Below are 17,093 nucleotides of genomic sequence, written 5' to 3' on the forward strand. Positions count from 1 at the left end.
ATTGACAAAATACGAAAAGACTTTTTCGACTACCCAATATTTCTTTGTAATGAAATTTTGATGAATTTAAAAAAAAAAATTAAAAATTCCAAAACTATTTTCTTATGCGAAATCCTTAATTCAGAGGTTTCCTATTGATGTTAGAAAACACAGAATTTTCCGCAATTTCAATTAAAGTTTTGAGTTAAGTTCACAAAAGAGTATATTCGTATATATATATGTATGTGCCTACGTATGTACATATGCTCCAAAAATATTTATTTTTTACTCACCTCATATAAAAAACATTGAGTGATTGATAAAATTGTTGCAAACATGGCATGCAGGCCAAATAAAACATCGTTAAGCATTACAGGATTTAAACCACGTGGATGGCGGCTAGAGTATTCTTGTTGTATTTCCGGTATCCAGTAAAGGCCACAATTGAAAACGGAGTAAAGAGCAAAACCAACTATGTTGAGGGCAAGAAAGTCAAAGTTGAGGCCAACCACCGATTTTCGCTTGAAATTAATATAAACTTGTGGATAGAATGAGATAGACCAGGCCGCAAAATAAATCCAACCAAATACTAGCGATATATAAATGATGGCCTGAGAATTGGCAACAGTGACGCGTACAAATAAATCGTCGGCACTGTCGAAGAAAATTATTAATTGTCGCGTTGAATTGGAAGTACGCAACCGTACGAAAGCGTACTTACATCCATGAGTCATTCGGTGTACTTTTGGCTGTGATCTCCAAGCTTCCAGGTCGCACACCAAGAACATTGATTACTTGGTTTTGTGGATCCGATGCAATGATGGTGAAATTAATTGGATACAATTCTACCAGACCCTCATGTTGTACCACCAAATTTATGGAAACGTCTAGCTCCAGTGGATCACTGATTAATAAATTGTTTTGCGTTAGTAATTGTTGCGAATTTTAAGATTTTTTCCGAACAATTATTTTTCGTGCTATTTGTCAGGTGGTGTGCCCTACCCTCCTGTAACTTACCTTACTAAAACGTCAAACGTTTTATTTTGCTGCACCAACAGAGCGAGATCATGAGTAGAGACAGTTAATCCAGTGTTACTGGCGGCTCTCACGGACCTTTCAAATGCAACGGCTTGTGTGAGACAAGCTACTAGTGGAAGAGTAGAAATTTAGAAAGATTATCATATATGTGTGTGTAGATATGTAGGTATTTGAAGAATATGATTTATATTTACTCCAAGCTTACCTCTCGCCAGTAACATAAATGTAAAGAATTTTACACTGTAGCCACCTATAGATCTCCGCATTTTGAGCTCTTCCCTTAGATTAATGTTCTGTAATTTATTCTGCAATTGGAATTATGATCAAAGTTAAGTGGTATATTAATAACTGTTCTTGGAAAACAAAAAATGTAAATATAAAATGTTTATATTATAGTTATAATAATATTAAATGAGTGAATTATGTATAAGTAAGAAAGTAAGACAAAAAAAAAAAACAATTAAGAGAGTCAGTGTCTGACCGAACTCCGAATACTAGTTCCACAAATGAAGGGACCTACAGTTTTATGCCACATTCGAACGCCAAACGGCTTTTATGAGTAGGTTTGTCATGGCAGAATAACAATCGGAGGTTTGCCATTCATTGCTTGCCGAGGGGTGATCACTATTAAAAAGCTGGAGAGCGACCGCACATCGATTTTCCTAATCGAACTGAACATTTTCAAGGAATCAAGACTAAAGAAGCAATGGTTTTTTAATAATAATAATTAAATGAAGGCAACACATGTAGAGTCCCGGGGTTAATACATCGGTAACACTAGTTTTATAGCATTCACCTCTTTTTCGGTTAGTACTAACCTTAGCCGTAAAAATTTCATAATATTCTATTTATTAGTTCGTGAGTTATTGTGCTAAGAGTGACGCTACTTTTGTTTTTTTCAGGATAATGGATCATAAGAATTTCGTGTTTTAATTTTACACTGCTTCTTGATGGGGAAAAAAACCATTAAAGCAAAGCGATGGCTTGAAAAGTGTTATGGGGATTTCGCTACATCAGAAACAACAATAAAACGATGGTTTGCTGACTTCAGCCGAGATGCATGCAATGGACGTTCAAATGAGGCGACAATGCCAAAAAAAATCAAAAAAATCCACAAAATCATTTTGAAAGACCAAAAAGTGAAATTGCGTGAGTTAGCTGACATCGTAAATATATAATATCAAAAGAACGAATCGACTTTATATTGCATGAATATTTGACTAGCTCTTTCTCTAGCTCTTCTTCACTGTTGACCAAAAACAAGAACGTGTTGATGATTCTGAACAATGACGGAACTACATGAATTGATCCCACATTCACCGAATTCATCAGATTAGGCACCCAATGGCTACTGGCTGTTCGCAGACCTAAACAAATGTTCGCCGGGAAGAAATTTCGCTCGAATGAAGAGGTTATCGCTGAAACTGCGGCCCATTTTAAGGCAAAAGCTAAATCGTTCTACAAAAGTGGTATTGAAATGTTAGAACTGCGCTAGAATGTTTCTAAATTAGTTATTAATCAAGAAGTACAAATCAAAAAAGATACCTTCAATCCTTCCGATTTCTATTTCGGAAACTGCAGCAACGGTGACTGGAAACTGTTCAGAGAGGCATACCTCTACATTATTGGCCGATTCCTTTTTAATATATGACTTCAAATAAGCTTTATAAATTCTATCTAAAATATGTATATTCACATACAACCTCCATTTGAATCAACATTTTTGTTTAAACTTAGAATTTTGACTCAATTCGCAAATTTTAATTCGTGTTTATTTTTACTTTGCGATCAGCTGTTTTTCTCACTTGCAAATTCTTACAAGTAACACTTATCCAGTAAAAACTTACAACTTCCCCTCAACATGAAATATCATTTTGCTCTCTCACTTTCCCCTACTTTGCAAGTGTTTTCGATAACTGAACACCAAAGCTTGATAATTTGTAACAATTGTTGCTTCGTGAACAGACCTAATGTTACAATTTCTTAGCGGAGATATTCATTAAGATAAGTGTCCAATTCTTTATTTAAATAAAAATAAGTTGTTTAAATTTTATTACTGAAAACCATAACGCTACCATGTGAAACCCAAAGGGTGTGCTAAATTGTTTCTGAAAGAATAAAAATTTAGATATGTTGAGCCAAAATTGGGTTTTTTTTATTGCCGAACACGAACTGAACCTTTATGGCCGAGGTTGAATTTCGGACATTCCATTTTGTTTTTGTTGATGTAGCAGCTGGAGTAACAGCGGGTCGTTCGGGTAACGGAGAACCGACAGTCGTAGGAACCTTTTCTATCAATGGCAGTCACGCATAAGCCCATTCGGACGGCTACGGTTGGCGGATATACACTGAAGAGCAAAACTGTAACAAAATGTAATACTTTCTATTTCAACACATTTTTTTTTAGACATGTTTTAACAAATCAAATATTTTTTTTGCATAACTTTATTGGCATGTATGTACTCTCTCTCTCAAACCGGTTTGGTGTCAATGCAACAACAACAACACTAGTAGCAAGCAATAATGCAAATAAAGACAAATGTTACAGTTTTGCACTCAACCCATTCTTTATTTTTTACAATAAATAAAATAAATATTAATAAGATGTCCAATATCCTTTGGATTTTTTCAGCTCGTGGATACGATTGGGCATACTTCGTGTATACCTCAAGACAAAGTCAGTCGGAATAGCATCCCATACATCGCGTGTTCGCTCCCACAGCTCATTAACTCCACTGGGCGGACTTGAATATTCGGCAAGCTTCGATTTTACATGACTCCATAAATTTTCGATTGGGTTCATGTCCGGTGATTGTGGAGCCCACTTCAAGTTACGAAATTTTTGGCGTTGCATCCAATTTCGTACAACATGTGCGGTCTGCTTAGGGTCATTGTCTTGCTGAACAATTACTTTTTCAGCAGCAAGACCCATATTTTCCACTACACCCGGCAGATTTTGTTGCAATATGGCCAGGTATTCCTCTTTCCGCATTATACCGTCTATTCGTACTAAAGGACCCACACCATTTTTGGAAATGCAGCCCCACACCATAATGGAGCCATGTTTTTCTGTCTGCTTGATGTGATGTGGCTGGACTGCATTTGGGTCTTTAACCCAATACCAGGCCCGACCATCTGACTGAAATCGATTGATCGGTTTCATCAGACCAAATCCTGCAATCGTTTTGAAATTTTATGAAAAAAGGTCTTTTATAATCCATTTATAAAGACGTACCTGATCCCAATCTTCAACTGTCCAGCTTTGGTGAGCCGCAACAAAATCCCGCCTCAACCGCACATGTCTTTTTGTCAGCATTGGCTTGGTTTTCTTCTCCGCTGCCTTTAGCCCCAGTTTTGACAGGCTGCGCCTGGCTGTCCACTGACTGCCATCAATATCCAGCATCTTTAGTGCTTCTTTGGGAGTGACCGCCTTGCTGCTTGTTACCAAATTTGCCAGATGGCGGGCATCGCGGTCGCTTATCTTCCTTGGCCGGCCTCCTTTGTTACTGGGAACAGCGTCTGGTACATTTTTCCGCAGCCTTTGCACAGCCATGTGGCTCACTTCGAATTTTTTAGCTATTTTTCTTATAGACTCGCCCTTCTTCAGCAAATCAATTATTTGGCGTTGTACTTCCCGATTTAACATTTTGTCTTATTCACGGTCACGTTTATAATAATTAAAAATCCACCAAATATATAATTACGAGAAAAATAACGGAAAATTTGAAAATTAAGAGTGAGTGCAAAACTATAACATTTGTCTTTATTTGCATTATTGCTTGCTACTAGTGTTGTTGTTGTTGCATTGACACCAAACCGGTTTGAGAGAGAGAGTACATACATGCCAATAAAGTTATGCAAAAAAAATATTTGATTTGTTAAAACATGTCTAAAAAAAAATGTGTTGAAATACATAGAAAGTATTACATTTTGTTACAGTTTTGCTCTTCAGTGTACGAACACAATAAAAAATCATTTTAACATTATCACAAGCGCGGTCGGTTTAATTGAAAATTTTTGAATATATACTTTTTGAACAGCTACATATCTATGTACAGTATATACACAGTTGGCGGTTCTCATGTCTGCTTTCCTGTAGGTACTAATATAGTTCTCAGCAACTTTTGTTCATTAGCTACTGAAATATCACAACTTTTTGCCATTCTTAAAAAACACCGTTATAAGAAAGATTGGTGCGTCTTTTGACCTGCATTTAAAATGCCATCCTTGCCAATATAAGACCAACATATTATTTAGGGAAAAAGAAATCTATTATTTTCTCGGAAGATGGCTGTAGTGATCGATATCTCGTAAAGTGTCGATCAAACAATTTAAAGGTGATGCTCTTTGCCAAGGTGGCATTTTACCCTAAAAAAACTCGTTTGCTGTTTTTTGTTGGTTCCATTCAATTGTAACTTACAGAGTTTTAACAATGGAAGTCAACAACGAGAAAATTTGGTGCATTTTACAGTTTTTCTTTGATAAAGGCGAAAATGCAAGCCATGCTGCTGAAATTGTGAATGGTGTTTACTGTAAAAGCGAATTACGTACAATTTTAGTCTTGTCAATTCCGTTCCGGCATTTTTGATGTTAAGGAAAATATCACAGAAATAATCGAGTCGATCGACATGTTAGTAGTCGTAGCATCGCTCAAGAGCTAAATATCGACTATAAAACAGGTTTTAACCATTTCCTCAAAATTTTACGCAAAAATAATGGATTTCCCCCAAACTGATATTATAAATAATTAATAATAATTATTACACTTTCGTTTGGAATGCAGCACCATCGCCCCAGAAGGTTGAGACATCGCGGCCATTTGCAGCCGGAAAAAAGGTCCATACGCTCAGCCCGACACTGCTCTATCTTAAGTTTAATAAGAGAACTGGGTACTATGATGATGAGTAGAGGGCACGAAAGATCATGAGGTCGAAGAGCAAACGTGCCTTACATATACACCTACATATCATAGATAAATCAATAAATATTTATTCGAGTCAGCCTATCTAAGCTGAAACAACAAGATCGGACGGTTACAGCAAGATCCTCCTACAGGAACCCTCACTGCTCAAAAACAAATCAGACTATACAGTCGCCGACCTTAACTTCAAGAAAGACTTAACGGTACGTTTACCATCGAGAGCCGAATTGAGGAAAGGAAAATTGATTGGTGCGTTGAAATCTACACCGATGGTTCTAAGATGAACTGTGGTGTTCGAGCTGGTCTCTGTTCTGAGCTGCTCAACATATCCAAATCAATCTGACTTCTTGACTATGCCAGCGTGTTCCAGGCAGAACTATTAGCAATCAGAGAAGCACGCAATTCACTAAAATACTACAAAGAAATTGGTGCCAGAGTAGCTATCTTTTCAGACAGTCAAGCAGCTATAAAAGCCTTGGATTCCAATACCATTTCATCGAAGCTAGTTTTACAGTGCAGAAAAGAACTAGAGCTGCTTGGTCAGTGGCTTCAAATTACTCCGATATGGGTTCCCGGTAATGAGATGGCAGATGAGCTAGCAAGAAAAGAATCGGCACTAGACATAACAGAGGCGGTGGCGGTTGCTATCCCTTTTAACACAATAAAAACATCCATTCCTTCGCACTACTATGCATTAGCCGAAAGAAGGTGGAAGCAGATAAATAAGTGTAGTACTACAAGAAAAACATGGCCGTTGTACAACATCCAGAGGACGAATTATCTGTTAGGATGCTCTCGGCCAGGTCACTGGAAAGAAGGGATCACGCAGCCAGACTTAACCTCCCTTCCAAATCCATATGCAGAAGCTGTGAAGGGGAAGGGGTGAAAGCAAATCTCTTCCACTATCTATGCGAATGCCCAGGTCTAGCTAGAGCAAGACTTCGCCCTTTCGGCAAGCCCTTCTTACAGCAAATCAATGAAATCTCAGACGTAAAGATAAAAAGTTTGCTGTTATAGTCGCTAATTACGAATATTTCAGCAGGAATACTCAACCTCTACAACAACAACAGCAAGATCCTACCTAACAGTTACGTGAAAAAAGTTATATGTATTTAACTACTGCTCTCTGTATCTATGTGGAAGAATGAAGAACTGGTCTGTAATAATACAGAGATAATTCTCAACGAGTGAGCACTTAGAAGTAAATACTTGTATGAAAGTTCTTTTGAAAAGCAAGTACTTCATATACCACTCTTGATAATTAAATTATTTTTTATTATTTATTTATTATAAACATATGTATGTATGCATATACATACATGCATACATGACACCATTCCATCAAACAACTGTAACCTTTCGCCGTCAAATACTAATGCACGAGTAAGGTTGCATTCTTTCAAGTAGCTAAGGTACGACGAGCTGGTTCAAATTCATGTATGTACATGCATTTTTATATGGACATATACTCGTATACATACATATATAATTTTATAAATGCGTGCGTGTTTTTATTATAGCAGCAAAGTGCGGAAATTCCTCACAATTGAAGCAATTAATGTGCGTCTGGATTGCTAATCGTATGAATTTATGAAAGTGCAATTATTGATTGCCCCTATAAAGTTAAATCGTTGATATATATATGTGCATATGCACACGTATTTATATCTAAGACATAAGTTGAATTGTATGAATGTGCGCACATCGATTCCAAATCAAAAGACATAATATAGGTCTCTTCATGAAGTAATTGTTACAAATTATTAAACTAGGGGAAAATGACATTTCTTTGTTGTAGAGAAGTTGCAAGTTTTAATAGATAAGTGTTTATTCGTAAGAATTTGGGAGTGAGGAAAACAGCTGTTCACAAAGTAACATACAAATAAACACGAATTAAAATTTGCGAATTGAGTCAAAGTTCTAATTTGGAACTTATTTTTAAAAATTAAGTTTAGCTATCTAACAAATACAATATATATATGTATATTAGAGCGGGTCGATTTAAAAATCGCTCATTGCTCTGTGAAAATCGTATTCTAGGGATCAGAAAAAGAAACTTTGCCGAAGGATGCTGATGTCCCCCAATTTCAAAATATCACCATTTTTGGCCTTTACATGAAAAAATCATTTAGCTATGTTTTTTCTTTATTTTTATTTATTTATAATAATATCTATTTTTTCTCTTAAGAAATTTATTTAGTCAGAACATATGATGAAAAAATGAAAACATAAATTTAAGTGTGTTATAGAAAAGAAACTAAAAAGTTCGACCCAAATTGGGGGACATCAGAGTTCGTTTTAGAGGTATGGTTCCTTCGGCAAAGTTTCTTATTTTGATCCCTAGAATATGATTTTCACAGAGCAATGGGCGATTTTTTGCCTCCCCACAAATCGACCCGGCCTAATATATATATAGGGGCTGATGATTGAAAAGTAATGAGCCTTATGTTTTTAAGCAGTTTTATTAAACCTTGTGGCTTATACAACTAATATTCTTCAAAATAGGACCCTTGAGCGTCAATACACCGCTGGTAGCGGTCCTTCTACTGCAGGAAAAATTTTTTAAACTCATCCGTCGGAATCGCGTTCAATTCGGCTGTCACAGTTCAGCTTTCTTTTCAGGCGCGGGAACAAGAAGAAGACCGGACGGGACAGGTCTGGGCTGTAGGAAGGGTGGGGAAGCACCGGAACCCCCATCTTGGCGAATGCAGAGGTGCAGAGGAAGGTGGTGTGCGCCGGCGCATTGTCGTGATGAAGGGTTCAAATTGTTGACGAGGTCGGGCCGAACCCGGGCGACGCGGTTTTCCAGCCGAAGGAGCACTTCTTTGTAAAATGCCGCGTTTACAGTGCTTTCTGGAGGTACAAACTCCTTGTGGACGATGACTCGAGAGTCGAAAAAGATTATCAGCATGGTTTTGACATGCAAATCCTAACACACTTTTATAACAGCTTTCACGCGCGGAGCGATGTTGACTGCACCGCTGTTGCCAATGAACTGGGACCGGTTTCTAGTGGAAGAGGAAGGTCCAACGATCATTTTCCCCCACCAGCCGATTCGGTTGATCGCTTGGCAGGCGCTCCGCGCGGGAAGGCTCATTACTTTTCAATCAAACCCTGTATATTATAATATTAAACTTTAATTCATTTCCTATTCCTTTCTTAAGGATAAATAGATTTGGTGAAACAAAAAATTAAAGTTTAACTAACACGTTTGACACACTTTAAATGCATCCCAAATACAACAAAATTACTAAATTTCAGATTTTGTAGCTAATCTGAAATTCAAAAGTTCACTGACAGATGCAACGTGTCTTTTATTTGTTGAACCATTTCATATAAAATTAAATACTAATAGGCTTTCCACAATGGGTCCGTTGTCTTGTGCAACTTATTTGACGTACGGGACGTGTAAAACGTAACGAGTTGCCACAATGTATTGCCGTATTATATAAGCAAAGCAACAGATGGTCTTATCTTAATTCCGTCATTCCCATGGCAGAGAGTTGTACGTACAGAAATGACTAGGTTTTTTCCCGACCAAGGGATGACACCGCAGTAAACCTACCTCATGAATTCATCATGAAAGCAAATATTAATTGTGTATGAAAAGATTTTTGTTGGTTGTGTATTATTTGTTGTTGTTGTAGTATGTATTATGAAATTAAAAACGTTAATACAAGTTGAAGCTATAATAAAAATAATTTTAATGCTTATTTCACTCCGTGAGGAGTTGCCTGATCTCCCATCGGGCGCGTCCCAGGTGCCCTGACATCACACGAGTGGTCTTCGCTGATGGGGTGGGTTAAACACTCGTGTTATGACTCAAGGTGGGCATAGAATCAGGGTGCCATCCGCGAACCAAACTGCCTAGGGTGGAGTCCCGAATAAAAAGTATTCTTGATAATGGACAACACAAAGGATATTACTCCAGGAGGAATCCACACAAATGGCAATCCACCCGCTTCGGCGGCAGGGCCATAGATTCTGGAGGCTCCAACCATTACCCAAGTCTCTTAGGTCTATGAGCGGGAGCGCATCCTGGAGGAGACGGGGTTTGCTATCGTAATCTCCTCTTCTTCAGAGTCTGAAAAACATTTCCCTGTTTCGGAGGGCCTGAGTTGTGGCAAGGACGGAGAGAAGAAAGCGGCGGGCAAGGCTCTGTCGGCCCTTCTGCGTCTATGTCTTCCAAAAGTCCTCGGTCGGCGGAAGTAACACCCACGAAAGCTACCGAATTCTCGGTGGGCACGGGCGCTTCCAAGGTATCTCGCTCTCGAGGTAATTGGATAAGAACGGTGGCTGAAAGCAGTACACCTTCCTGCCCTGCAGCTGCCGCTAATGGCCGAGCCACGACCCCCCAAGGTACGGGCGCGGTCTTAGCGCCAGTCAATGTGGCGGGAAAAAGTTCTTCGGAGCCACGTCCCTATCGACGCTTAGACAAAAAGTCCAGCACAGGTGTCTGCCCGGCGACCTCGCCATCCTATAGCGAGAAGTCTGCTGCCCACGACCTGTGGCTGTGATTGGTAAACTGGGGCCTGACCATCAGCTGATGCTATGTCTGTGTCGTCGTAAAGTTCATACAGCTCATTGTTCCATCGCCATCACCAAAGATCCAAAAATCTTCCGCAGAATCTTTCTCTCAAATACTTCAAGGAACGTCTCTCGGATGTTGCCATCGTCCAAGCTTCTGCGCCATATGATAAGACGGGCATGATGAGAGCCTTGTAGACGGTTTGTTTTGTTTGTCGAGAGATAACTTTGCTACTCAATTGCCCACTTAGTCTGAAGCAGCACTTGTTGGCACATTTCATTTATTTTTTGTATTTAATTTGATATAATAAAAAACACCACCGAAAAGAATTTGCGCGATGCAAAAACAGTTGTCATTTGCGGCGGAATTGCCGTACGGCAAAAGTAGAAAGTTGTCAACTTTTACGCATTCCGGCATGTCGTATAGGTGGTGTATGTGACACTTTCTATTCAAAAACACATAACCCGCTTAGCTGATAGTCAAATTCGTTGCTGCCACGACGAAGCGGACCCATTGGCGACGAGTCTTTAACTAACAGTGACCCAAAAGTTTCTACTAAATTTGCAAAATTTTGCGAAAATGTAAGTTAAAAAAATGTATTATTAAACAAAAGAGTGTTAAAAAAGGTCACTCTGAGAAGATTTTAGTGTTAATGAAAATTTGTTGGTTCTTATAAAATTTGAGATTTTAAAAGTGAAAACTAAATTTTTTGTTCCTTTTAAGGTTAAGTTAGAATATTAAATCTTCTTCTCTCAACTCTTCTTAACATTGAAAACCTTTTTACACATTTTAAAAAGCGTTTGAATTTATTGAATGCGAATTAAAACATAGAGTTGTAATATTTTCTTCCGATTCATCATTAGTGGGACATAGATGCCCTATGTATTCATAAAAAAATGACCAACAAAATACTACTGATGAAACTATAACTACATTTTTACAAAAAGAGTACCTTATCTTGTTACATAACCTCAAATATAGCAAAAAAGTCGTTCTCTTAACAAAAAACTCATAAATTAAATTGTAGATAACCATAACACATTTATTAAAAAAAAATACCAGTCTAACGGTTAGACGCGATAAAAGTGAAACCTTCCGTAAAACAAACTGAGAGAGAATGAGACGAAAGCAGCATTAGGAGCGGGATAATTATAGGTTCATTATAATATTGCTATACAGTTCATATTTTATTTTCTTCATTTTATTATTATTCATCCTCAATGTTTTCAATTTCAACAAATGATACGAGTGGCTTATGATAGCTAAAATATGATACAAATGCTTTGGTTTCGATGTTGTCAACATATCTTTGAAATACCGCGTCAATTGTTGTTTTTGATCGTGTTGTCGATTCAGTGCGACTGTTACACATTTTTAAATTGAATGTTGTATTGAGAAAGTCAATTAAAGGAATCGCTGTGTCCAAAGCAAAATTTACGTTAAAATCGCCACTTAAAATCATTGGAACTTTATCGTAATCTTTTCTAAGTATCCGCGATACTTCTGGTGTATACTTTATTAAATTTTCGTGAATGAATTCCGTGATGCTATTTATTGATTGATTCGGTGAAATATAAATTGCCACAATTAAAACTGTTTTTCCATTGCTCAATCTGGTTTCGCATGCACATATTTCTCCCACTTTAGAGAGCTGAACAGACAGTGATTCTAGTTGCTGTGCATTCAGATCTATCTGTGAAGTTACAATACGAGCACCGTCATTTTGATTGTGGTATATTACAACACCGCCTGCAATTGCGGTAAATATTTAAAAATGAAAATATTTACGAATATAAAAATACGGACGCAATACAGCACACGCGGTTGCTATTATGAGCGTCGTAACGCGTATATTACACAGACGTACTAACATACACACAAACATTCATAGGACGCTTGTTCTAAGCAAGTATTAGGTAGTGTAGTATAGGTATACATAATGCCTTCTCGCTCACCGTGGCTCCGTAATACGCAGGCGCGCACACATACGTACTAGCATACATACAAACATACATACGTATGACGCTTGAACTAAACACCAAAGCAAGTAATAGGCAGTGTAGTATACATACAATACTCACTGTACTAGCGTGGCTCAGCAGTACGCAGCCACACACATATACGTATATCAACATATAACGCTTCGTAGTGTCGCTTTTTCGTTTCATCGAGTCTCAAATCACTCCCCCCGATTCTAAAGAAGTTATCACTTCAAAAACGTACATTTTAAAGACAATTTGTCACGCATACAAAGTTCTTTAAGTACAGTGCACTCGCGGTAACTCGAATAGCCGCTAAGTCGAACGACGTGCTAACTCGAACACATTTTTTCCCCTATTGACTTCTTTGTAACTCGAACAATAAGAAAGCGCTATAACTCGAACAAAAAAACAAATTTATTTGTACACACATTCTTTTCAAACATGTACATTTTGTACATAGATACATATGTAATAGTATATGTATATAAATTATATGTATACTAGTGTATTGTCCATATGAATATTTCGGCGTTAATATCCCGTTAGTTTTCTGGGAACAACATCTTGCATTGACCAAATTGCTTTAAATTTGTCATTTGTAGTGTATCAGTGCACGTGAGTAATGGATTGTAAAAGGTTGAAGTGTTTAACATTAAAAGAGAGGGCTGAAGTCCTTAACAAAATTAAACGTGGACGTAGTGTTACTTCTCTAGCGAAGGAATATGGGGTAGCCAAGTCCACCATAAGTCTTATAAAAAAGAAAGATAAGGCAATTTATGGCTTGCACTAACGCTACCGGCAACCATAAGCTTAAACTTCTCGTTATTGACAAAGCAAGAAATCCTCGTGTTTTCAAAAATTTTAACTGTCCGGTGGAGTACAAAAATTCCAAATCAGCCTGGATGACTTCGGCGATTTTCAAAGACTGGTTTCATAATTCGTTCGTGCCGCAGGTAAAATCCAGATTCATTAAAACAATTTTTTTAACCAAGTTAAATGACTTTAATATTTAGGTAAGAAAATATTTGAAAGATGGGGGACTACCTGAGAAGGCTCTTCTTCTAATTGATAATGCCCCATCACATCCCAACGAAATCGAATTAAAGTCCGAGGATGGTTTAATTTTAACTATGTTTATGCCGCCGAATGTGACACCATTGATCCAGCCAATGGACCAAAATGTGATTCGTATAACGAAACTCTACTACAGAAATTTTCTACTGGCTTCCATTTTCAACAATCGATCGAAAAATCGATATCGATGACTGTTTTTTTAACATAGCACACTCAATTGATAAGTCAAACAAATTCGATAAATCGAACAGCGCCTGCTTTAATTAGTTCGAGTTATCGCGAGTGCACTGTAATTCAAAAAAATTTGGTATTTTATTTTCTTTAAATGGGCATTTTAGTGCGTTTTTATATCCAAAGCAAGGCAGCACTGCAATAGTGCGAGGGAGATTTCACTGCTGAAAGGAGAAGAACACCAACAATAACCGCAATCGGCGGCAATGCGACCAGATGTTAAAAAAAGGAAAGCTAAATAAAACTGAGTGAATTATTGAAGTAATTTAAAAAAAATGTTTATTTTAGAAAATTAAAAACATTACATTTTAATTAGAACAGGCTAGAAAAATATCATGAAGAAAGAACTAAAACTCTGAGACTAAATAACAAAAAAAAGAAGCTAAGCCAAGTTACAAAAATATTAATCTGCTAATATGACGTCACTCATTGACAATTTTGCTGAGAACAAAGTAACGGTACCACGATAGGCACCATCTCATTATTCTTTCCATTATGCAATCTCAGTGCTAATCTGCCACGCGTTTGCTTCTGTCACGTATTTCGATTTATTATTTCTGAAAATCCAACGAAGGGTGTAACAAAATGCTTTCGTCTAGATAGGGATAGGCAACTAAAAAAATGCACGTTGCGAAACAACTCCCATCGACAACAGAAACAATATTTCTCCTCTAATAACTGTTATCGAACAATTTTTTTTTGTTAAACTTCAGCCTTCCGGCAATGTTTTCAAGTTGTAAATTCGAGATAACTGTTATTTGTGGTCTCTGATTAATATTCATGGAAAGTTGTGAGTTCGATATGCCCAACATAATTTCGGTTTCACAACCTGTTGTTTTTTATAAATTCCCTCCACTCGTTGTGTTGAAATAATTGTGGCTATACACACTTTCATATGTACTTAAATAAATACCCACATAAGTAAATTTAAGTACGCATACCACTTTGATTTTATTTATTTGTCTTTAAAATGTTTGTCTAAGTTTTAAACTTAGACCCAGCACAGAAAAGCCTTGGCAAGAGAGACCTTCAGTACAACCCTTTTGATATTGTCCAACATATTGCGGTAAATTGCTGATAAAATGTTATACTAACAACCTCCACTTACGGTATTGAATGTAAACATGGCAATATGAGTAAGATTGCAGAACCAGTATGCAAGTTTAGGGTATATCAATCGCGATTAAATATTTGTTCCGTCGGGTGTTGATAAGCAAATAAATAAATATGTACATTAAACGTTGTTGAGTGGGTGTACATATGCTTTTAAGTGGTTACTCTTGTCAAAAGCAACAATGAATGGGAACGAACACTTTCATAAACTTATAAAATAGAAATATCAATAAACTACATCTATATTATATGTATATTAGGGCGATCTTTGTAGCCTTATGGTGCTCACAGTCCCCAATGTAAGCACAGGCTCGTGTCAGCTGATACGATGAAACTAATGAGAGCCCCATGTATATGAATTCTCACCACCCTTCCGTTCCGTAGTATCGTAGATTTGATCGTAGGATTTTGGATAGTTCCGTAGAATCGTGTCAGCTGATTGCTCTGTCACCAAACAGTATTGCCAAACAGTACATTTCGAAATCATTTACAAAATAAACTTAGAAAAATTTAAATTTTTATTAAAATAACTTATAATAACAATGTTGAATAATGTTAATTATAGAAAAATGAACTATTTGCATTTGTTGGTTTTTGGCTTTGGCTTATTATACAATGAAAAGTTGTAACTGATGCCGCGGATGTGTGAAAAAGTATGTATGCCAAAACATCAATGGCAACATTTTGTCGATACAATCAAACACAAACACACACAAACCGATGTATTGTGTAAATATGTAACTACAAGAAGGCAGTTGTTTTCTACGGGATAAGTTTTGCACAATTTTGTGTATCCTACGGGCAGCGGAAAGGGACTACTATAAGTTGGTGAGTGTGAGCACCATTAGTGTATTTTTAAATACATACGTGGTGTGTTCAAAAAGTATCGCGAATTTTGTATTTTCAAAAATTATTTATTTATTCATTAATATCTATTTTTTCCCCTTCAAAGTAGTCCTCATGAGATATTATGCACTTGTGCCAACGTTTTTTCCAATCTTCGAAGCACTTCACAAAATCATTTTTTTTTATCTTGTTCAGCTCCTCCTTCGAAGCCGTCTTTATCTCGTCAATCGTAGCATAGCGTCGCCCTTTCATGGGCCTCTTCAGTTTCGGGAACAAGAAAAAGTCACAGGGGGTCGCATAAGCAACGATCTGTGAGCAGGGGCGTTATCGTGATGCAAGAGCCGATTTTTGTTCTTCCACAAATCCGGGCGTTTCTGGCGGATTGCTTCGCGCAAATTGCACATAACTTACAGGTAATATTCCTTATTGACCATTTTACCCTGTGGCAAGAACTCATGGTGCACAACGCCCCTGCAATCGAAGAAAACGGTAAGCAAAACTTTTACATTCGACCGAATTTGGCGCGTTTTTTTCGGTCTTGGTTCGTGCGGCAGCTTCCATTGGGATGATTGAGCTTTGGTTTCCACGTCATAACCATAAACCTGCGATTCGTCACCAGTTATGACTCTCTGGAGCAAATTTGGGTCGTCGTGGACAGAGTCCAACATCTCATTAGCAATGTTTATGCGATGCTGCTTTTGGTCGAAATTGAGCAGTTTTGGTACGGATTTGCGCCCAAATTATTGAAAAAAATCGAATGGCACGAGCCAATTGATATGTCTAGGACCTCAGCAACTTCTCTAACGGTGATTCGACGATTGGCCAACACCATTTTCCTAACTTCATAAATTTTTTAGTATTTTGTTGAATTGCTTAGGCGTCCGGCACGCTTTTCGTCTTCTTCGTATGACACAGTCAACACTCGGAATGCATCCGCGCACTAAATTTCGTTTTTCACACAAAATTTGATATAGGTTCTTTGATCCATCTTTTTGAATAGGTAAAACTCAAAGACGTGCCGAAACACGTGCAAGCAAAGCAGCTGCCAACAATTAACTGAACATTCAAAATGGCCGAACACACCTCGTATACGAGTATTTCTAAACTGAATTTCAATTAAATTGCTTATAAATTGGACAACTAAAGGGTGATTTTTTAGCTATTATCTTTTTAAACAGTTGGTTTAAACCGCTGACGCACGTTTCGTGATTTGTTTCCCTGTCAAACATCTTCAGTTTGGTCTATAATTTAACCATGAATCGTCTTACAAACGAACAACGCTTGCAAATCATTGAATTTTATTATAAAAATGCGTGTTCTGTTAAGAAAGTTTAAAGTCGAAAAATTGTGTTCAGCGACGAAGCTCATTTTTGGATCAATG

General features: G+C 37.4%; 1 protein-coding gene across 5 annotated transcripts in view; it reads right to left on the reverse strand.

The window, feature by feature from the left end:
• LOC128855380 (cystinosin homolog) overlaps positions 1–17,093 on the reverse strand; it is a 76,992-nt gene that overhangs the window by 14,541 nt on the left and 45,358 nt on the right. For 3 of the 5 annotated variants that reach the window (XM_054090240.1, XM_054090239.1, XM_054090236.1), the window contains exons 2-5: positions 1,223–1,322; positions 997–1,126; positions 701–883; positions 273–633 (exon numbers count right to left, since the gene is read on the reverse strand). In XM_054090240.1, the coding sequence (XP_053946215.1) occupies positions 273–633; positions 701–883; positions 997–1,126; positions 1,223–1,283 (735 nt within the window). In that variant the 5' untranslated portion in view covers positions 1,284–1,322. Of the gene's footprint in view, positions 1–272; positions 634–700; positions 884–996; positions 1,127–1,222; positions 1,323–4,252; positions 4,574–17,093 lie in introns of those variants that run through there. The other 2 variants (XM_054090238.1, XM_054090237.1) reach the window with 2 other exon arrangements.

Source organism: Anastrepha ludens, chromosome 2 (genome assembly GCF_028408465.1).
Source record: "Anastrepha ludens isolate Willacy chromosome 2, idAnaLude1.1, whole genome shotgun sequence".
In the NCBI taxonomy this organism is placed as follows: Eukaryota; Metazoa; Arthropoda; class Insecta; order Diptera; family Tephritidae; genus Anastrepha; species Anastrepha ludens.